Source organism: Mytilus galloprovincialis, chromosome 4 (assembly GCF_965363235.1).
Source record: "Mytilus galloprovincialis chromosome 4, xbMytGall1.hap1.1, whole genome shotgun sequence".
NCBI classification, from domain to species: Eukaryota; Metazoa; Mollusca; class Bivalvia; order Mytilida; family Mytilidae; genus Mytilus; species Mytilus galloprovincialis.
In genome coordinates, this window is record NC_134841.1 from 92991066 (window position 1) to 93015552 (window position 24487).

The 24487-nt window shown below is 32.0% G+C and overlaps 1 protein-coding gene across 1 annotated transcript; it reads left to right on the top strand.

The window, feature by feature from the left end:
• Nucleotides 1-777: 777 nt before the first annotated feature.
• Nucleotides 778-24487, top strand: LOC143073409 (eukaryotic translation initiation factor 2-alpha kinase 3-like). Its single transcript, XM_076248934.1, has 18 exons — nt 778-1099; nt 7172-7301; nt 7600-7797; nt 8716-8849; nt 12260-12387; nt 12596-12702; nt 13424-13568; nt 14236-14367; nt 15887-15985; nt 16556-16676; nt 17115-17208; nt 17671-17747; nt 17905-18024; nt 18939-19082; nt 19435-20218; nt 20621-20785; nt 22460-22624; nt 23595-24487. Exons 1-18 carry the CDS (start codon nt 879-881, stop codon nt 23772-23774), a joined length of 3144 nt encoding a protein of 1047 aa, XP_076105049.1. The 5' UTR covers nt 778-878; the 3' UTR covers nt 23775-24487.

The window sequence follows — 24487 nt, forward strand, 5'->3', positions numbered from 1 at the left end:
AGTGGCAAATTATCTGACCCCCTTTTTAACCACCACCACCACACATACCACAACCATTACCACAAAAAGTCACATATATCGGTATCTCTATACAGATATCGATGTTTGGGTGCTCCCCCCCCCCAAGAAAACGAGGTTCTGCATACGCCCCTGTCTTTGTATATTTTGAAAATATCACTGCTGGGTCACATTGTGTCAGATATAAATATAGGCCGGGAAAACCAATCGTATGATAATCGAAATTTCGTACGTTTTTCAGAGACTAGTGTCTGTCGTAAATAACATATCTACTCCATTTCGGAGTTAAAATTTTGCCAAAAACTTTCAAAAATATAAAGGTTGCCAGATTTAAAATTAAGACCAAGGATTTGTATGTATAGTTTGTCTTTTAAAAGACGCAAAAATTACAACAACAAAAATTTCAGTAAATTTACTAAAAGCTAATTTTTCAATATATTTTTTTTGCAAAATAATAAAAGATATTTGAAATGCAAAATAACATCGGTATTGAAAAAATAGTGTACTGGGAGTTCTGACTACTAAAATCAGAGACATATAATTATTAACGGGAACTTTCGCTTCTTTATAAGCAACAAAATTCGTTTTCTGTTATGTCAGGGTTGTTAAAAAATGTTGTTTGTCGTTTATTAATGCATTTTTAGTATGTTAAATTTGGATTTTTTATATTTTTTTAAAGTCAGCTGAGCTGGGACTAAGTTATAAATAGATTAGGGGAAAACCTAAAACCAATCGTATGACAATCGGAAGTGTCGCTTTGACCACGTCGACTTAGGTGATCTCATTTCCGGTGTAAACACTTGGACTGTTTTCAACAGATTATCTTACGTCAGATGTAAATGTAGATTTTTGTATTGTAAATGGGAAGAAGACGAAGTAAACGATGGAATTCGTGTATGATTTGGTTTGCTACGTCGGTTGGAGCTCTGTTTTATACGATCAGTTGCATCAAAGCCGCGGATGATATTGACACCTTGAGATCTGTCGATTCTGGAACATACTATGATTTTCCCAGGGAACCCGAAATTACTGGTCAAAGATCATCCTCCTGTGTGGCAAAACCTCCGTCTGTTCTAAATAAGTAAGTAATTATAATTGCAAAAATTGAAAAAAAATCATCTCATAAATCATTTATTTGCATGATCATCTGACCATGCTGACAAACCTACTGCCAGTACTCTGGTACTGGTTTTGTCGACTGGCATGCTACAATATGTACTTGTAATCAACAGATTGAGAACGGACATTGGACATTTAAAAGATTACGGTAAGCACTCTTGAGATACAACAAATTATCTCCCCTTGATTGCTTGTCTTTGTGACTAGTATTTACACTGTTTGTACAAAAGTCTTCTGTTTAATTTTTTTTTATTCTCCCAGAGCATTGACCTCTGCATTTATGCAGCAAAAGGCTCAACTGCAAGGCATGTTTTAAGCCGGTTTAGTTTTTGTATACAGTGGGCAAATGCTGCATGATCCACAACAGAAATACTCTTTTAATATAGACCTTAACATTTACGTTTACTGTATACTGACTGATATAATACAGAAAAATAATTGAGTAGTCCTGTGTACAGTTTTCAAGATTCAAAGTTTTATTTAGAGTCGATATTCAATAAACTACATAACACAAGCTCTAGTGAGCTTTTCAAGTATTTACTGGAGAAAAAAGTAATACTTTGTTGTTATTTCAGCAAAGTGTAAGTTAGAACTTCCAAAACATAAGTGAGAACCTGAATAATCTGAATTTACAAAGGGGTCCAACAAAGGAAAATAATATTTTATAGCATGATTCACCATGCAATATCTTCTTAATCTGATGGTTATGACCCGTTAATCCTGTTTACTTGTGGCTTCTGACTTAGGGCAGGCGCATATTGACATATAGATATATTGTTCCCAGATCCAGTACGAAAAATCTTCATTTTTTTATGTAAAGCAAAACAAATTAATTTATTACATCATGTACATGTTTACCTTAGAAAAGAATAAACTGTGAACATTAAGATAAGGCTGCATTTGTGTAAACTAATTTTTCTTCTATTGAAGTTTCAAGAATAAGTCTTCAATAAACAATGTATTATTAAAACAAATAATTACCATGCACAATGTTGAACAATTATAAACTGTATCATGTGTATTAAACAATGTTAGAAATTGAACAAAAAACTGCTACATACACATGATTTGTAACTTTTGTGATATCTAGCTGGTTGGAACACACGTTTTCTTTTTAAAATAGGAATCTTTTGTCAAATGGCTTTAAAAAAAAAACTTTAAAATAAGAAATGGAATTAATTCTGGGGACTTGTTGTACATCTATAATACTAAAATTACGAGGTCCAATTTGTCAGCCGTCATCACGTAAAAACGATGAATCAAAGAATTCAACTTTATATATAACTAATATAGTACAAAGGTGTAGATTAAAAATTACACCACTCCAGGCCCTTTTGTTTTCCACTTAATTAATATTGCCAATAATTAAGAAGTTCCGGGTAGAGTCCGATACCGATACCAATAGTATATTCACCTGTTACCGACTACCTTATCTGTACGTTCCGCATCTGACAGGCGCACCACCAAACGGTGTATTCAGGATTAATATGCTATATAGTATTACACGGGTCATAATCACAGGGTTGACACTACTTAATTGTCAAATTGTTACCTATTGTAGTATTTTAATCAGTTAGACTTTCTAAGATAACAATACGAATACTAAAAATCTGGACTAAAATAAGGCGTATAGGTACAGTTTTCAATTTGTTGGCGGGCATGACGTAAAACAGCGAATCAAAGAATTCAATATTTATAACTAATATAGGACAATGCTGTTGATTAAAAAATACTCCATTCCAGGACCTTTTGTTTTCCAAATAATTAATATCAATAATTGATAAGTTCCAGTTCGACGGGTTCAAACAGAAAGATTTGAAAGCAGAGAAAACTGTGTATCTTATAATCAGCATGACTTTATCAGATGACAATATTAATACTAAAATAAGGCTTGCGCATAGTTATATACTTTAATTCAGTCACGGACCCGCGATATACGGGTGTGTTCTAGTGTAATATAAAATTCAAAGAGAAACTAATAGAATAAATACAATGAATTCATTGCTATTTTGTAACCTATTACATGTATTAATTCAAAACCTCATTTTCTTTCAAAATTTATTAATATTTTTCCACACTTTTTATGCAGTTAAGCTGCATTATGCGAGCACCCTAGATTTGTGTTCTACCCAATAAATCCTGAAATACTTGCCATTGTTATTATCTAGCTTGTTACTATGTTATATATAACTAATTGAACACTTTTTTAATACTTTTTATTCTGGATTACAAAAAAAATGACCAGAAAAACCTTAAATGATCGTCGATTTATCCAAAAGTTTTAAAGTTACACATAGGAAGTAGTGCTTATTAAGAATCCTTGTGTAGTTCATTATGACTTGTGCTTTTAGCTAAGATGTCAAAGAACAATTGTATGAAATATTTAATCGCCGAAAATCTCTTAAGACAAGCAGTTTAGATTTCCCAAATGACAAAAGTCGTAGGAATATTGCTTGTCATCAATACGTAGTACAACTACGTCAGTAGTCTATTATATAATAAGTTCAACTGTTCATGCTGTTGGCGGCAATTTCAAATTAGAAAAAGAAATTTTCGTAGCTTTTCAATTTGGAGGCAGGTGTGCAAATTAGCGGTGGTCCGAGGTCCGCGACCTTCCACTTTTGCAAGCGGAATTTCGACTAGGATAGTTGGTTTCTAGCTACGCCCGACGTAGTCGCTTTCAATTTGAAAGAAAATAAGAAATTACTTTGCAAACCTTCTCACCATGTTCACCAAAGTCTCCAATTAAACGAGCTAAAAACTTATTTTTATCATTATTATTCATGACGGCGATGTTCATTTTGTTCAACCGCTAGCTTTATACAGAAAATCGCCGACAAATATTGTATAAATTCGAGTAAAATCGTATCTGATTGACAAAAACAACATTGTAAACACATAACAATGGCGGCCGTGAAGACAAAATTTTACAAAATCGGATCCGATTCCGGAAGCGGATAAGGGTAATTCCGGGTTTGACGATCATTTACAAAATAAATCCAAGCAGGTGAAAAAAATACATCTGTGCATGGTAAATGAATATAAACACTAGTATTGTAAACCAAAAGATATATGTAAAAGAAAGAAAAAGCAGAAAAATATTTTATTCAGAAACTAAAAATTACTTTTTGATAAATTTTAATCTAAAAATCCAATACAACGTGACAGCTGGGAACAGTTTATCTAACAATATACATGTTCATGGTCACAGTCTAAATTTTCTTTATAAATGATAAATGATGATAATGCATGTGAGATGCTTTTAAAGTGTAAACATATTACTGCAATTTCGAGGGGTTATTTGTTTTTTTTCTCAATTTTGAAGGGTCAATTAAAGTAGCTGAAAGTTTCATTCTTTATTTTCACAAATAATGCAACTATATTATATATACCTTAATGTAAGTAAATCATATGATATATAGGTGGCATTCTTTGGGCCACTCTACCCCCTCCTGTTTGATAACTTGGAAACGTTCGAGCTCCCCACCCCTAAACCATATGAGGGGCAGATCCAGGATTTTATGTTAGGAGGGGCGCAAACTTAAATTTTCGTCGAGCAGAGCGAGGCTAAAAAAAAATTGAGGTAAAATTATCGGAATATTCTTTATTAAGCTGAGAACAACCCATGCTTTGCAAATTTAAGGGGGGTGCAAGCCCGCAACCCTCCCCCGTCTGAATCCGCCCCTGCATATATTCAAGTATAGGACAATATAATAAATAAAAAATGAAATATGGGGGAGTCCCTGGAGTTACCCCACCCCCTCCTGTTTGAGAACTTGGAAACGGTCGAGATCCACACCCCTTAACCATATATATTCATGTTTGTGACAATATGAAAAATCAAATGAAATATAGGAAGAGTCGCTAGGGGTCACCCCACCCCTCCTGTTTTAGAATTTAAAAATGGTCGAGATCCCCATCCCTAAACCATATATATTAATGTATGGGACAATATAACAAATCAGATGAAAGATAGGGGAGTCCCTGAGGTCACTGTTCACCCTCCTGTTTGAGAACTTGGAAATGGTCAAGATCCTTACCCCTAAACCATATATACTCATGTATGGATCAATATAACTAATTAAATGAAATATAGGGGGAGTCCCTTGGGTCACCCTACCCTTCCTGTTTGAGAACTTGGAAACCTATGAGATCCCCACCCCTAAACCATATATATTCATGTATGGGACAATATAACAAATAAAATGAAATGTAGGGGAAGTCCCTAGGGTCACCCTACCCCCAGTGGCGGATCAAGAAATTGTCATAAGTGGGGCCCACTGACTGACCTAAGAGGGGCCGCTCCAGTCACGCTTCAGTGATTCCCTATATAAGCAACCAAATTTTTTCCCTAAAAGGGGGGGCCGGGCCCCCTGCCCCCTAAATCCTCTGCCTACCCCTACCTGTTTGAGAACTTGAAAACCATTGAGATCCCCACCCCTAAATTATATATATTCATATGTATGGGACAAAATAACAAATCATTTACATTTACTATGGGCAAGTCAGTCAGACCTCATCTTTGATCCCTGTTGTAGTGAACATTTGTCTGATTCGTGTCTCATAACTTTTGTACTATAAAACACAAACTCAGTTTTCTTTCCAGGGAAACCAGTCCATTCATACTATTACATGTTCATACTAAGTCAAATTGAACTTCTAGCAGTCAAATAAAACCAAGGTTAACTACCAAGTAGAACAACTGCAATCATTGGGAACTGCAGACACACCATAAAAAATATACATTGATATATGCATTGCTTTTGAAACCTTGATAACATATAAATTATTTGCCTTAATAAATAAATCATTAGATAAACATGAATGTACTATATATGAATGTTTAATGTTGAGGCAACATTGCCACAGTTTTCATAATTACGGTTGCCTTGGTTTTTTGGTTAACTGCCTTCAGCGCTTACAGCGCTTTGATTTTTTTATCTTAAAGCTTAATCTAATCTGCATTTAATACCATTATTCATTGTTTGCCGCCTACATTGTACATGTATTGTATAAACAATAATTACATGTTCATCCTGATAAAGATATTTATGTATTCAATAATACCAAATATAGAAATAACCACCACTTTAAGTGTCAGAGAAATTTTTCCTCAAAATTTGAGCTTTGTAAATATTTAAATCAAATCAAATGACTTTTCATGAAGTGTAGCCTTTTATAGTCAGACAAAGCCATGAACAATATTTGTCTAAGATTTAATTATTTACAAATTAGTTAAATACAAATGTCTTCAAGTAAACAAAGTATTTTACGTAGACAAATTCACAATACATGTATATATACCACAGTGGAACCCAATAGGAAAAAAATGTAGGCACTTATGATACTTTACCTAAAAAAAAATAATTTAAAAATGCTTTAGTTCAGACACAAATAAGGCTAGGGAAATCCTCAATGTATGAATTTACTGGACAGTATTAATTATAATGTTCTACAATACACAACCAAGATCAGAATTAGTATTTCAAAGGTATTTTTTATACTGATCCTGTTGAAATGAGTTTCCGATGGTTAGGGAGGTTGTGTGGCAGCTAACATGTTTAACCCCAACATATTCTGTATGTGCCTGTCCAAAGTCAGGAGCCTGTAAACATGATAAATCAGTTGTTGTTGTGTGTTGGCGTGTAACATTTGTATTTCATTATTGTTTTTAATGTCATTTTTTGGCCTGTTATAGCTGACTATGCAGTATTTTGTGTCACATTGGCAATAATGCATGTACCAAATCTTCCTATTTGTACATTGTATATATATATATAAGGTAATATATTAAAATTTGGTAAACATAATGCATTATAGAAGATTGAGGTCCAATTTCCACTGTATCTGTTTTATTCAGACAATTGTTGACATTCTGTATTGAATCAATTCAGTATAAACATGAAATATTAAATATAATAAGGAACAAACGTTACTTTTGAAGATGTGCCAGTTTGTTGTGCATATACATTCTAAGAGAACAAATGTTTTCAAATACAATGTATTTAAGGTTAAAAATAATCATTTATTGTAGATTTCTGATGGTAGTGAGTACTCTAGATGGAAAAGTTTCAGCATTAGATGTACAGGATAGTGGCAAGATACTATGGAGTGTTGATGCTGATACTAGACCTCTGTTGTCATCCAGTATAGGTAACTTAGAGGTAGGTACAAGTCAAAATTCTTTAAAAAACATGTTAGAGTGTGGAATTAAGCTGCAGTGTAACCTGCCTAATCCAACACCTGAGTATTTCAACATCCTGCTTTAGCAGACACATTTTCATGGTCCAAAAATATGCCTGTCCTTGTAGAAAAAACCTGAGTATTCCGACACCCTGCTTAATCTGACATTTTTTTCTGGTCCCCCTATGTGTTGTATATCTTTTGTCTCTTAATTCTTCATAAATGATCTAATACAATGTCTCATTAATATACTTTACCTTTATGTTTCTTTTTCTTCAGATAACAAGAAATGGAATGAAAACACGACTGATACCCTCCCTTGATGGTGGTTTGTACCAGTATGATGGAGAGAGTATAGAGGCTGTTCCCCTGTCTGCAGAAACACTACTTAGCTCGTCATTTAAGATGACAGAAGATATAACTATGATTGGTGGCAAAGATTTATTATCCTATGGTTTAGACCCCCTTTCTGGTCAGGTAATAATTTAATCTTAATGTTTTAATAGAGGAGTAAAGATAACACAAGAAATACTTTTTGTTAAAAAATGGAATTTTTCCAAAAGATTGATTCATGTACCGGTACTGTAGTATGTCATGTAAAGAAATAATTTCTGAATGTCCGTCCAACTTCCAAGCAAGGACTGAAGCTCATAAACTCGGCAATAAAACGTTAAACACAGGACTTGGGAATGTCCAGAGAGTCGACAACCTTGCTTCGGAAGTTGGTCCCCATCCTGATGTTTACATGATTTGATTATGAGGGCATATACTTTCAAAAAAGAGATAAAAAGAGTCAAAAACTGAAATGAAATAGATTTTGCCATTTAATTTACACCCTTAAAACGGAAGACCACAATTTGTTGGCAACACTGACTATTTACCATATTTAAGACTTATTGAATTATTTAAAGGGAGAAAATTCATTAACGTTTTTTAGCAGATGTAAATATATATGAATAAAAAGAAATCAATTGAAGATTGATGAGAAAGCAACCAAACAAATTAAATTTGACCAAAACAAGGCCAAGGTCACCATACAGTGGTAATAAGTGAACAAAAACTAGTATAACAACTAATTTTCTGTGTATGCAACATAAATGATATATAGAATATAATAATTTGCAAAGGAAAACATTGTAAATGTATTTACTTATTTTAAAAGTATTTTTAAAGATATTATTAAATTGACTGTCTTGTAACCTGTACAAGTCAATGCATTTTATAAAATTTTGCCATGATAGGTTGATATTCACATGCTGGTAGAAAACATTTTAAACGTTATGTTCATAGTTTGAATAACATATTTAAAAATAATAGATGATGAACTTGCATTTTATAGTTTAGAAGTATAAACAAATTTTGTGTATTTGTAGTATAATATGTTCATTACTATAGCTGAAGTACACATGCAGTGCTCATGGCTGTCATACATTTGGTGATTCCATGGTAACGGAAGAGGAAGATGTCCTTGTTGTTACTAGAAATACACAAACTGTAAGAGCCGTTGATTCTAGAGTAGGAATGGAAAAGTAAGTTATGTCAAAGCACTGAAGTTATAGAACTTTCCCAAAAATGTCACCATCTTTAAGATAATGTTTGCCTTTAATGGCCATGGGGAAAAACACATTCATATATTTGAACATAATTTAATTTTTAAGCTATACCCTATAAAATGACTATAAATATGGTAGATACAATAAAACAATTGTCTTTGCTATTAGGCCAATTAAAATTAATTGATAGATTTTCATCCCCGCCAGCCCCTCTGAAATCGCCCCGCCCCAAATTTTTTTATTTTATAAAATTTACGATTTCCGGATTTTGTTCATTCCCGTTACCGGTAACCGTTAAAATTTCGTTTCTTTCAATGCTTCCTGTTTCAAATTTCGGTTTTGTACCTCGAGTAAATCTAACCAAAATGATTTAAGTCGACCTTTCCGCTGCTCTATGATGACAACATCATCTTCCGAGAGTAAAGATTGATAACGAGAATGACATGAAATATTGGTGTTACGAGAAAAACGCTGTTTCCAAGACTGCAAATCGCGGTATGTCACAAATTTCTGTGATTAGAAGAAAACTGCGGACTTTTTTATTTATGCAATGACTTTGTCTCAGGAAATTTAAACTGTAAATGATACCCAAAGCACAAAATTCGTGGAAATCATTGATACAGAAAACATGACTGGATTATAGATATTGAAACACAAGCACGAACTTGTCAGATTTATGACCGTTTATTGAATTTAAAAAGTCGGCTAACATACGCATTTTATTTATGCAAGCCCTTTGATTTTACCCATGGCTGTCTTTTTATGTTGACAAACAGCAAATGTCCAAATACACCCAAAAAGACTCATTAAACAACAACTTTTTTTTCATTATTAAGTTCATGTTTTACATGATAATTATATTTTCATCTTGCATATAAAGAACCAACCCTATTATTTTCAACACTCTCTGAGTTTTCATTTTATTCTGTACTCATAATAATTGTGTTGCATTCCAATGCACTTGCTTCATTTTATGGTAACCATTGTTTAGAAACCAAAATACGTTTTGTGTAGGTACATGTAGTCTAACTGAAGAGAGTATTTCTCACACGTTTTTGTTGTTAAGATTTTAAAGCCGCAATTACATATATTTATTTAAGGATTTGAAATATTATGTAAGATTCCTCATACTTGTGTATACATGATATAAGCTTATTATTACACTTGCATATATGAAGAACTCATCACAAAAGGGTTTCATATGAAATAAAATTTAAAAAATAAAATCCTCCCACCCGCCCCATTATTTTCAAAAATTTGGATGAAAATCTACTAATTAATTTTAGTTGGCCTTATGTGCAGCATATTTTTGTCTGTCATTCTGATTACCCATGCAAAATGTACCAATTGTGTACAGCAGATTTTGATATGTGTTACCTCTAGGATTATATTTTATTTCCTCTGTGATTTGCATTATGCATAAATGTTCAAGTTAAGTACTCAGTTAAGGGCATACTATACAGTTTTGATCCTGTATTTACAGTTTAATGAAAATTTCCATATAGGCTAGTTTTTGCCTGCTTAAATCAAATATGTAATAAAAAATATACCTTCATATGCTATTTTTTGAGTTAAATGAGGTCGAAATTTTGTATATTTGCTCAAAATTCGGATTTGTGGCCGTATTTTCCCTTTTGAAAGAAAGCCATAACTTTTTTGTTTTAAAAGATAAACACAAATTGTTTTTTGTTAGATAATTTGTAATTTTTTTATTTTATAAGTATCCCAAAAAATTATGCATTTTTTATTCAGAAATAAACTCATATTTATCAAATGGTCATGAATTAAGAAAAAATCGTATTTTTTTGCTGTATATTTATCAAAATAAAAAAAAAATCCTCTATTTACAGTTGTATAAAATTTGGTCCACATAATCTCCCTGCAAAATGAAACAAAATGTCGTTTTTAAAAATAGGGGTCCATGTACTCGTTTTCAAATTAAATCAATTTTAATGATAAAAAATAGTCGAAAAATGTATCTTTTCCCGATATGTCATAGTTTGACGTCGCGAAAATAACATTTTACGTTAGCAACGTCATTACCTCCCCTGTAACTGTATCGTATGCCCTTAAAAGTAAAACAGTATCCTTGAATTATGCTATTTTTGTCTAGTTTAGAATGACATGTGATTTTACAATTATTGTCGAGCCTGCAACTTTTGTTGCAGAAAGCTCGACATAGGGATAGTGATCCGGCGGCGGCGGCGGCTACGGCGGCGGTGTTAGCTAACTTCTTAAAAGGTTTATATTTTAGAAGGTGAAAGACCTGGATGCTTCATACTTTGTATATAGATGCCTCATGTAACGAAGTTTCCGTCAGTCACATGTCCAATGTCCTTGACCTCATTTTCATGGTTCAGTGACCACTTGAAAAAAAAGTTCAGAATTTTTGTAATGTTGAATTCTCTCTTATTATAAGTAATAGGATAACTATATTTGGTATGTGCGTACCTTGCAAGGTCCTCATGCCCGTCAGACAGTTTTCACTTGACCTCGACCTCATTTCATGGATCAGTGAACAAGGTTAAGTTTTGGTGGTCAAGTCCATATCTCAGATACTATAAGCAATAGGGCTAGTATATTTGGTGTATGGAAGGACTGGAAGGTGTACATGTCCAACTGGCAGGTGTCATCTGACCTTGACCTCATTTTCATGGTTCAGTGGTTATAGTTAAGTTTTTGTGTTTTGGTCTGGTTTTCTCATACTTTATGCAATAGGTCTACTATATTTGTTGTATGGAATGATTGTAAGGTATACATGTCTAGCGGGCAGATGTCATCTGACCTTGACCTCATTTTCATGGTTCAGTGGTGAAAGTTAAGTTTTTAAGTTTTGGTCTTTTTATTTAATATTATATGCCAAAGGTCAACTATATTTGGTGTATGAAAATATATTATGATCTATATGTCAGTCCCGCAGGTTTTATTTGACCATGACCTCAATTGCACGGTTCATTGCAAAGTGTTAAGTTTTTGTGTTTTGGTCTATTTTTCTTAAACTATAAGTAGTAGGTCAACTATATTTGTTGTATGGAAGCTTTGTTAGCTGTACATATCTGCCTGACATGGTTCATCTGACCTTGACCTCATTTTTATGGTTCATTGGTCTTTGTTTAGCTATCTTGGTTTATGTTAAGTTTATGTGACAGTTGTAATAAAGCTTTATACTTAGGACTATCAACATAATATCAATGATTAGTAAAGAAGGCGAGACATTTCAGTGTGTGCACTCTTGTTAACAGAGAATGTGTAGTTCATATTTATATTATATATTTATTTTATAAAAACATGATCTGAATATTTAATAAATAAACAGCAATAGAATAGGAGATGTTTAACATGTCACAACAAAGATGTTAGAATAATTAAATTCCTTGTTGTTGTAGATGGAACTTCAGTGTAGGATCTCATGAGCTGGAATTTTTACCAGGGACCAACATTAAACCAGTCAAACCTGTTGATACTGATACTGATTTTGACGATGATGTTAATATTGTTACCTGTCCAGCCAATGGTAAGGTCATACATGTATTTCTTATTACCTTGTAAGTGTAGGTGCATGAATAAAAGCAAAGTTGGGTGAAAAATTAACTTGGACAGAAACATAACAACACAACTCAATTGTATATAAACACTATTAAGAATTATTCAATTTCACCAAAAAATTGTAACATTTGTTTAATTTTTAAGACTATTTCTATCATGATTTTTTCTTTATTCAGAAGAAGAAGAAATTGAAGTAGAACCCCTTCTTAAAATAGTTGTTCCTGAAGGTCTTGTTGTTGGACTGAGTTCTGATAACATTGAAGTCATCAGTTGGAAACATAAGGTATATAGAAGTCTATAAAAACTTACTTCAATGTTGACACATGATCATATTTTATTTATAGTCAGTGACTACCACAGATTCAAATACAAAATGTTTACCAAAAAATCAAATAGTCAGTGATTACCACAGATTTAAAAGTATTTGCTTTAAGCAATGGTTTGTAGTCCCAATAAAATGAAGCAAATGCATTGGTATATACAACACAAGTATTATAAGTACAGAATAATAAGAAAACACAAACAGAGTTGAAATAATAGGGTTTGGTCCTTATGCAAGATGCAAATATAATTACAATGTAAAACATGAACTTAACAAAAAAGAAAGTTTTTAATTACTCTTTAATATTGAGGGTATTGGGACAGAGGATGTTTGCTGTTTGTCAACAAATACTGACAGCCATGGGTGAATCTTAATTTAAGGGCTTGCTATAGATTAATAAAATGCTTATGTTTATCGACTTTTTGAACTCAAGATACGGTCATAAATCTAACAAGTTCATGCTGTTGTCAATTTCTTTATTCCCGTCATGATATTTGTACAAATGAACAAAATCCGGAAATCGTAAATTTTTCAAATTAAAAAAAATCAGGGTGGGAAGATTTCAGAGATGCGGACGGGGATGAAAATCTATCAATTAATTTTAATTGGCCTTATCCATACATTAAATTGGCTTAATTTGAATCTAGAATTACCATCTCAGTCACTTTTGTTTATATTTTAGTTTACTAGCCCTGTAGCGAATGCTTGGTTACTGAGGAATGGTATACTTAAACCCATCAGTGTATTTGACAATCAAAATGTACCTGCAATGTCATCTTTTGAACCACCACAGAATGCTCCCTCTCCTGAACCATTGCTATATGTAGGTAAGGATGCCATTGGAATGACTGTAAACTACCAGAAATTCAATGAAAAAAAATTAAATGAGTCCCTGTGTCATGAATATGCACCCATTATATTTTTTTGTAATTTCTCTTTGTGCAACAATCCATACTTCTTTTTTAATTCCCTGAAAACACAACTGTTTACTTGTTTTTCTATAGAGAGTTCCTACATTCAAATTTATACATTCTGTCAACCATCATTAGTGCTAATGCTAAAATTAGAACAAGGAAGTAAAATCCAATAAAGGATAAGTCAGTGGTTGCTGAGTCTAATGGTACTTAATACAATGTAATATTACTGAAATATTTTATTGTTGTCTTATTTTGGAATAGAACAAGGTTTAAGCCAAAACAATGAAAAAAATTACCCTTTGTTAAAAATGCATCAGACAGATGATTGAAAAGAAATGCAGTCTTCCTCACAGACAAATACAATTTTTCCATAGCATATCCAATTAACCTTGCATGTTTGATAGAGTTAAGTACTTTCTCTTTAGTGTTGGCTTATTTTCCAATTCAAGTTTCTTTTATAAATATAATTAGATAAAAGTAGAAACATCTTATAATCTCTAAAATCATGAAAATGAAAATACTTTTGTTCCCTGTGCACTGTCTATAGTTTAATTATAAAATGTACTTTTCTCTGTAGGTAAACATCAAAACCAATTATATGTACAGCCATCCGTAGCTATGAAGGAGAAGTTGGCTAAAGTTGGAGTCAATACAGATTATCCTAATAGAAATGTACCCAGGGTCACATGGAAACCTTATCTAGCTTCAGGTAAATGTCATAATCCTTAAAGAAACATACTTGGAACATATCTATAATAATAAAACAAATGTAGACTTATACATAATAGCTACATCTTATTTCAGGAAAACCATAGATAATGTTACATTATCTATGGTTTTCCTGAGATAAGATGTAGCCAAGAAACTTTCTCCAGCTTATATCTATAGATGATATGTTAATCACTATTTTCAGAAAAAAATCCATGATGTTTTGATTATGGAAACTTGTTTTATCCTGACCTCTCAGACAACATATTTTGACTGAAACTTTTGCTTGATTAACTCATTGGCCCCTGTTGACACGGATATGCGTCATTTTTACTTTCGTTTTGCTCCCTGGTGACGCATATGTGCGTCTGAATCCGCCATTTTGTATTTCCCGAATGACGCATATAAGCGTCATTTTGGTTGGGTCCCTATTTTGTTAAACCTCTTCTGATTGGTCCCTAGTAGGAGCATGGCTTTAGAGTCACATGATTCTCTAATGAATATTAATGAGATTTAACACGTGGCACAGTTTTCATTCATAAAATACACATTGGAATTTTACTACAAAGTCATCGATCTGTGAAACGCAAACAATGGCCTTGTGAAAATGAGAAAAGGGGACGTTGCAAACAATGTTTTTCTAACTAAGGGAGAAAAGATGTTAAAATTAAACGTAATGGATGTCATGTGTTTCTTTGTCTGAGCTGTTTCAGAGAATTTCACAAGAAATAATGGAGAAATATATGAAAATTTTTTACAGTACAAAACTACGATAGAGTGCAATAAACAATGAAATAAAAATAAAAGTAAGAATGTATCAATTTTTATTTTACTTTATTTATAAAATATAACATATTATTGAAACAAAAAACAAAACACAACAATTATATCTATTTGATAAATATTTTTAATTATTTTTTTAAATAGACCCTATGTTTACAATCTATGGCAGCCATTTTCCTTCAGGGAGAGAGATGCTGCTGTTGAAAATCTTATCAGGAATACAGTGCAGTTTTCTAAAAATAGATTCAGGGGGCAATGAGTTAAAGGTTGTGATAAGGTCAATTTAAGAGAGGAACCACTAATTGCAAGTCAAGGATATTTGGTATGCAGTTGTATTAGCATTCAGATGTCTCATTTTATGGATATAATAGGGTTCCTTCCTAAAGGTTAATTAACTTTGAAAATTTTGTATAGTTTATGTGTTTAAGTTTGTGTTTAAGTTTGTGTTTAGGTCTGACAGTTTAAATGGAAACACTTATGATTTGTCAATGGTATTTGGTATGCAGTTTTATAAGAATTTGAATTTCTTATTTTCAAGGAAAATTTTGGCCCCTTGCCTTTACTCATGGTTCGTTGACTTTGCATGTTTTCATAGTTTACATGATAAATTATTGCCATTTTAATTTCAACATTTGTTTTATACTATAAAATTCAATTAAGGCGAGACATATCTCTGTGTCAGCAGTTGATGATATAAAGAAGCTAACTTGACAAAATTAGAATGGTTTTTTTAACAGCCCCATCTAGAACCCCGCTGATGCAAAACAAAGAAGTAAAAATGTTGGAAGAAGGACGAACTAAAGAGACTGGGATGGTTTTATACAACTATCCATTTGGTATGTACATTGAATCTTTCAAAAAATAATGGAATATTTCATTTTGTTACTATTCATTTGGTAAAAATAATTTGTCCTTCAATAAATCATGAAATATGAAAGCATAGTAAATTGATTGTCTTTCATTTAATTAATTAATACAGCACACACCCATGTGGTTAAGTTATTTTCAAATGTTGTCCAATTTCACACAAGAAGACTGAAAAACTGAGGGTAGAAAAATTCTGTTTTTTAATGAGGTATAGTATTATTTCCACTCAATAGTTGAATTTAAAATATTAAACCTCTTAAAAATCTTTTAAAATTAAAACATCAATAATTTTGTTATTCTGAATGCAATTATATTAAACTTGACACAAGAATCAAGATCAAGAAATAGTGTTGGATGAAAAAATGTTTTTTTTTTATTTAATTTGTATTTTGCTAATAAATAAGCTTGGATTTTGGCAGACAATATTACACTTTTGACAGCAGTAATATCAAGCAAGACACAGGAATCTAGGGAACAATTTACAAATATTATTTTAATGGTTGATAATAATTCAAGGAGTTCTTTGTTTATTGTTTCAGATAATGGATATTATTTGTACCCAGAATTCTCCTTTTCTGTACCAGAAGATCGTCCTGACAACAATGATACAAATGAACCAGACATGTTGGTTAATATCACACAGTCATTCTGGTCATACTGGTAAGTATATTGCATACGTCAGCAAATTAATCCAAAAATATGAATATATGAGTAAACTCTCAGACACGACTTCATTATAAGAAAAAAATGTCTGTTCGCTTGTGTTTATTGATGACAAGCAAAGTATATGAACAAATCCAAATCATTTTGATGAAGAGAAGATGTTGTTTGAATGTCAATGCAAATTTAAAAAAAATGCAAAATTCAGAGGTCTACGTATGGCCCTCTATTAGAGTGTCTATAAAATATAACAAGAACTAAGTTGCCCCACACATAGGAAAGTTGTGAATAAATTTAACTGAAACTGTCACATCAAAGATCTGCCATTAATACAAAATTCTCAAAATAAAAGGAAAAAGCATGTGGGATAATCAATAATTATTTTTTTTAGCCGCAAATTAAAACATCTATTACATTTAAGTTATATTTACTTTGCAGGAAGGAAGTTCTTGCATTCAGTATGTTTTTTGCTGTATTTGTCCATCTATTTCTGACCAAAGTGGCAGTCAAACAAGGCCTGATTGTAATTAAGGTATGTAGGCTGTAGCATGCATTTTTAAAAAGAAATTACCCTAAATCAATTTGAATTTTCTCTAACGTAACTTAAAATCTGATTATCAACCAAAGATGTTAGGAATTGTTGAAGGTGAAATTTAAAAACAATAATTGAAAAGTATTAATGTTGCATACATTCTGACTGTGAAGCATCACCACTAGATATAGGTACCCCAAAAGTAAAGAAACCATTATAACACAAAGTATCTATTCTAATCCCTGTAAAGTAAACACTTCCAATGTGTTCATTCTATGAATGCATATAATATACTATTCAAAATTTATCAATACTAGCTGGTAATAATCTGAATGGTTGTTTAATAAAAAAAAAAGTTTAAACTTGAAACTAAACATATGCAAATTAGTGTAGGTAACCAATTATAAAGATAATGGGATGCATACTACTTAAAGATGAAAATTGTTCCGTTATCTATTGTAGAAACCAAATTGTTTGGAAGATGTCAATGGCAACAACAAAGATATTGTTGAGAAGAAAACAGAAGAATTTGTATCAAGGTGTGTATGACCTGAATATAAAGAAGGCATTTCATTGAGAAAAAAAAAAGAAAAGAAAAAAGGGAAAATAACTTTATTAGCATTGTTCAAAAAGATTCATGAGTGATATAAATTGATTATTGAACAGATCAGACATTTAAAGCTGTTTGTTTTTCAGATATGCCTCAGATTTTGACCATATACAAGTCCTTGGTAAAGGAGGGTTTGGTATTGTTTTTGAGTCTAGAAATAAAGTGGACGACTGTGAATATGCTGTGAAAAGAATAACTCTGCACAGGTACTGTACAAATTATCTTCATATGCTTTAGTGTGCAAATATTGTAAAACTTGTAATTAAATAATACCCAAAATTGACAACAACACTTCGAATGGTCTGCAATTTTATTTGCTATGGTCTACATGTTTCGCCTGCAAGGCAGGCTTCATCAGGACAATTTTTATACAGAAATTAATTTCTGAAGTACTCAAAGTGGTGAAATTTGAATTCGTCATGGTGAGAGAAACAATGAAAAGTGAAAGTAGCAATACAGAGTTATAAATAGATATAAAGATAAATATAGAAAATTAAGAAAATTAAAGTTTGTTTACAATATAACTTGAGTTCTTTTTACTATTATATGATACATGAAATTGTTCTAAAGGCTTGGTATTTAATTGGACGAACTTCCCATGGTTCCTACCACTTCGCAAGGCTTCTCTTTTCATTGTTTCTCTCACCATGACGACGTCAAATTTCACAACTTTGAGTACTTCAGGGATTAATTTCTGTAAAAAAATTGTCCTGATGAAGCCTGCCTTGCAGGCGAAACATGTAGACCATAGCAAATAAAATTGCAGACCATTCGAAGTGTTGTTGTCAATTTTGGGTATTATTTTAATGTTGCATTTATTTGCATAATTTGACAACCCTGCATACCAAGGTATCCACTTCAGGGACTCTAACGAAATGATTCACACAGACGTTGGTTCACCACATGGAGTTTAATTTGTAATTAAAAAGTTGTTTTGTAGTTTAGAATATGGGACAATAAAATTGAGAAAGGAAATGGGGAATATGTCAAAAGACAACAACCAAATTAAAGAGCAGATAACAGACAAGCATGCATCTAAAAGGAGGAAATGTGAAAATTACCCTTTATATTTCTTTGAGATTTGAACAAATCCTCTTCATTTATAAATTTTATGTTTCAGTGAAGGATCAAAAGAAAAAGTGATGAGGGAAGTGAAGGCCTTGGCTAAGTTAGAACACAGTGGTATTGTCAGGTATTTCAATGCTTGGCTAGAGTCACCTCCCCCTGGTTGGCAGGAAGTACAAGATAAGCAGTTTGAAGACAGGTAATAAACAATTGACAAATTTTGAATTTTTGTAATGATCATGTGCATCATATGTTAATCAATTAAGTGTCAAAAAACATTTCTGTTGGTATTTTTGGCAAAAAAAAAACTTGAATTGTATGATGTAATCTGACTTTTATGCCGTCCATCAATGATTAAAATTTGTTTTGAATCCAAAGCTTATGGTTATTTTATCTAGAGACTACAAAATTATTTTTCAGATTTTGCAAGAAATCTACAATTTTTGCTTTTCATCAAATCATGAATCAAAAGTGAAAGCCATGAAACTCAAAATGGCAAAATACTTTGGTATTTTTTTTTTTATTTTCAAGTTTCTTTTTCTATATTTCAGTGAATGTTTAACATCACCAACTCCATGTAACTCTGTAACACAGATAGGAACTGGTTCCTTGTCCATCAAAATGCCACCATCCCCAGCCTTTGACATGCTGAATCCTTTTGGTGGACAAAAAGGTTTTGATCTAGCGTTTCAAAAGTCTAAAAAGGCTGGCGGTAGTCAAGAGTTTAGTGTTCACACAGATAGTATCTCGTTTTCAAGAGAGGGAAGTGTACGTCAAGAGAGTATGTTGGAAGGTTTTGATGAAACTTTGGATGAAGATTCTCTTGATGTTCAGTTTAAATTAGAAAGTGATGACAGCGGCAGCTGTTCTAATAACATTCCATTTGCAAATGCGAAAAATAATAAAACTGAGAACAGTAATTCTTTCAGTGTTGTATTTGAAGACTCAGGTTGTGCAGAGAAGAGTAGTAAAAGTGACAGTGGTGAAATTATATTCAGTAATGACTTCACTGAAAGTAATAACATCTTTCATGAAAATAATGACTTTCATATTGACATATCAAAATCTGGATCAACAATGCCAAAAGTATCAACATCCAGTAAAAAGCATTCCATACGGGACCAAAATACCACATCAGGTTACAAAATGAAAGCACCGACACCAAAGTTGTATCTATTTATACAAATGCAGCTGTGTCGTAGAGAGACATTGAAGGACTGGTTAATATCGAACAATGTTGAAAGAGACAATGGTATTGTGTTAGATATATTTGATCAAATTATTGGTGCTGTAGAATATGTCCATAATCAGGGACTCATGCACAGGGATCTAAAGGTAATGTTCAATTCTGGTTTCACAACTGCTTTTGGTTCATACATCATTTACATGCACATCACAAAAGACACATTATTCATTGGTTGTTCGAATTGAATCAACACTTAGTTAAAAAAAAATGTAGCAGATCAAAAATAATTCTGTATTGTTTAGACCCACAATCTGATATCTTCATTTTATAACAGATTTTAAAAAAAAGCAGCATTATATTACTAAGTAGCATTTTTTTCATTGAAATACAATCTTAACATCTTTGCAGATTGCAGACCTAATTTTCTTTTCCTTTTTTAATAACAAACATGATAAAGAACAGTTGTATAATTTGATATTTACATTCTTTTGTAGTTTTAAAAGCTGCATCAGAATATTTCTCTTAATCTTTTATGTCATTTTATTTTTCAGCCATCCAATATATTTTTCTCTCTTGATGGTGTTATTAAAATTGGAGACTTTGGTTTGGTGACAGCTTTAGAAGATCAAGAGTTAGAATTATATCTAGGGGAAGACAATCCATATAAAAGACACACAGCTCAAGTAGGAACTCAGATGTACATGAGTCCAGAACAGGTGGGTTTGTCATGTAGTATATACATTTATCATATATTTAGAACAAAATACAGCTATTTTGTATATCTAATAAAGGTTGTTTTTCCAGTCTGTATCACCTACCCTGTATCGCATACCCCGTATCGCATAGCTAAACCCGTATCGCATACCCCGTATCGCATGGTAAAACCCGTATCGCATACCTTTTTTTTTTTTTTTTTTTTTTACATAAAGTTTTTTGTTTTTTTTTTGCTTAAGAAAAAATTTCCTCAAAATAGGTCATTTTTTTTAATGACGTCATTGTTTGGTATGTAACGTCACGAACGTCAAGTTTTCATATTGTATGTGACGTCACGAACATCAAGTTTGCATATTTTTTGGCACACTAAATGCAACTATAAAAAATACAAAACACTCAAATAAATACAATAATAAACAAAATATTTTTAAAACAGCAGCAGGCAAATGGTAAGGTAACCCAGGTGCTTTGTATAAGCAGTTATTTTAAGGCTTTGAACCAAGACAAAAGCAGAACTGAAGGTAACCCAGTGCTAATCTATCGGGATCAGAAAACAGTTCATATAATATAATACTCTTCTGTTGAAATATATGATAAAGCGTATAATACATGTCAAAATCCGTATCACATGCCGTATCACCCTCGACCAATATCATCCCTCGGGCCTAAAGGCCCTTGGGCTGATATTGATGTCTCGGGATGATACGACATATGATACGGATTTTGCCATGTATTATTCTCTATGTATATGTTAATGGACAGATAATTTAATAATATTCAGGGTATATTAAAAATAAGTGTCAATAATATTCAGGGTATAGAATAAGAAGAAGAAGATGCTTTATTTCCATAAAATGGGCTCACAAGGAGCATAATATAATATCATTGTAATATAATATTCTTTTACAAATATAATAAACAACACATAGTTACAAACACAAATAAGAAACAACAGTTTTCACATATTAGTATATATATAAAACCTTTGTCTCAGGCACACCTCTGGAAAGTAACAAAAAAGAATACTGTGAGTAGGCTAAATATATCTAGCTGAACTGCAAAAGGCACCAAGGGACGGTGCTATATGGTATATTAAAATTATGTCTTGATAATACTGGTTAAATTTAGTAAAAAAAATCTCTTTAATCGATTACCATTGGAACAGTAAGGGATTGACTGTCATATTTTTAATTTTTCATAATAAGTTAAGAAATGAAAGGGTTTGTTATATGTACATAAATAACAATACAACAAGACTTCAATGAAGAACATGTACATAAACTCAACCATTTAAAGAAATGTATTAGATCCAATAAAGTCTAGTGGGTATAACCATTTGGGTTTTGCTCATTGTTGAATGCAATTGATGATCTTTAGTTTTTAACTTTTATGTCAATTTGTCTCTGGTGGAGAGTTGTCTAGTTGGCAATCATACAAGATCTTATTTTTTTATATGGACAAGGGGGAATTATTTAAAAGCATATCACATTTTAAAATATTTTATTGAAATGATAAGCAAGCTATATGAATTTTCTGATTTGATTAGAACACTGCTGAAAGTGATGAATTGTGCAGAGTCTACAACAGACCCCAATTAGTAAGGTAGCTTGTCTTCATGAATTTAAGAAACTATGAGTTACTTATTTCAAGGAATTGATATTTGTTTTAAATTTCAGATAAATGGAAAGACTTATGGTCACAAGGTTGATATATTTTCACTGGGAATGATTTTGTTTGAGTTATTTTACTGTTTTTCCACACAAATGGAGAGAGTAAAAACTTTATTGGATGTTAAAAGACAAAGATTTCCTGCTTCTTTCAAGATAGAGTATCCACTTGAGGTAGGCTTCTTTCTGAGGTATTGTAACTCAACACCATAAAATCAGAAGTTACTTAATGTAGTTATTCATGCCATTATTGATCAGCGGACAAGATATGGGAATTTAATAAGAAAACTAAGTTAAAGAAATATGGACTTAAAATTTAGCCATTTTGAATTTAAATTGTATGTTTTGATTAATGTGATACTAATCCTATGACATTTTTAAGAAGCAATGCAAGACAAAAAAAAAAAACTGAATTTACAGTATTCATTTAAACAAAATTCACTGTATACATTATCACATCCTAAACAGGGACAATACATAAAATACATTAGCACATCCAAAAAGGGACTTTACAATGGATACTGGTACTTAAGCTCAGCATTGAGGGGCTGTACTGTAAATACTTTAGCACATCATTGAGGGAACTATAAAATAAATACTTTAGCACATCCAAAATGGGGACTGACTACACAATAAGTCCTTTGTCACATCATGGAGGGCTATACAATGAATACTTTAGCACTTCCTTGAGGGGCTATACAAAATATACTTTTAAAAACACTTCAAAGGGGACTTTAATAGAAAATTGATCACATCCTAGAAGGGACTATACGATAAATATTTAAGCACATCTGCAACATCTTTGAGGGAATATACAATTATTACTTTAGCATATATCATAAAGGGGTGATACAATAATAACTTTAGCACATCATAGAAGGGGGTTATTCAATAACTACATAAGCATATCAATGAGGGGCTATAGAAAAATCAAATTCAAAAGGACCATGAGGTCAGTTTTGTGTGGATGACAGAGGGGAGTAGAATCTAAAAAGTCTTTTTATATTTCCTTAGTCAGATATATTTTGTTTTTGAATGATAGTCTTGAAAAGATCAGATGCAAAACAGATAATTAATTGAAAATGAAAAAAAAATTTCATACTTTCACAACATCATCACAACACAAGATATTATTTTTTAACAGGCAATGTACATATCATGGCTGCTGTCGCCTAACCCAGTTGAAAGACCTTCCGCTACAGAGATTCTTAACAGTGACTTGCTGAAGGATTTCTCATCTCGTCACACAACGTCACGTAATCGTCTCCGTACGACGTCTTCAAGTAGCTCAGGATCAATTAACGAGCCAGTAACTCAATCATAGAAAGGAGTAGTAGTGACAGGTGCCTTAGTCCCATAGATACTTAAATGATTTAATGGGAGATAACTCTTCATATTAGAGAACTGTTTTTGTCTACTGCTTATAATAACATGCTCAGAATTAGTTGATGGATTATAGAGGAACCTTGCATTTAATGTTTGAGTATATATATGAGTGAATGTATCGGAATCACAAAGATATTTAGCTCATACAACAACTTATTGGAGAAAGTGTCAAGTATTTTTATAGGAAACTATAAATAATTTTCCATTGAAAATATTGTTTTCTTTGGTGCTACTATTTCATTTATCCATTGTACTAATATCATCAGACTGTTCAAATGCTTTATGCCATTCGGTTTATCTTCTTGGTATAAACATTTTAGCTCTTTTGAAGTTAAAGAAAAATTCTGAGCTTTATTTTTTAGGAAAAGCAAGATTCAATATGTTAGATAGAAACTGTTGAAAGATTAAGCATAATATCTTATAACTCATGAAGTTTTAAAAAACAACTGTCTCACGATTGGTGTTTATTTTGTAAATTCTGTAAATAAGAAGATACTAAGAAATGACCGTAATGTAAGTACAATAAAGATGCTCAACTTCATTATATGTACAATCTTTGTGAAATTTCAGGGAGGAGTTGATTACACAAATTAGGTATCCATTTTTTCCCATTCTCCTATATAAGCAGATTTTAGGGTCCAATGAAGGTTA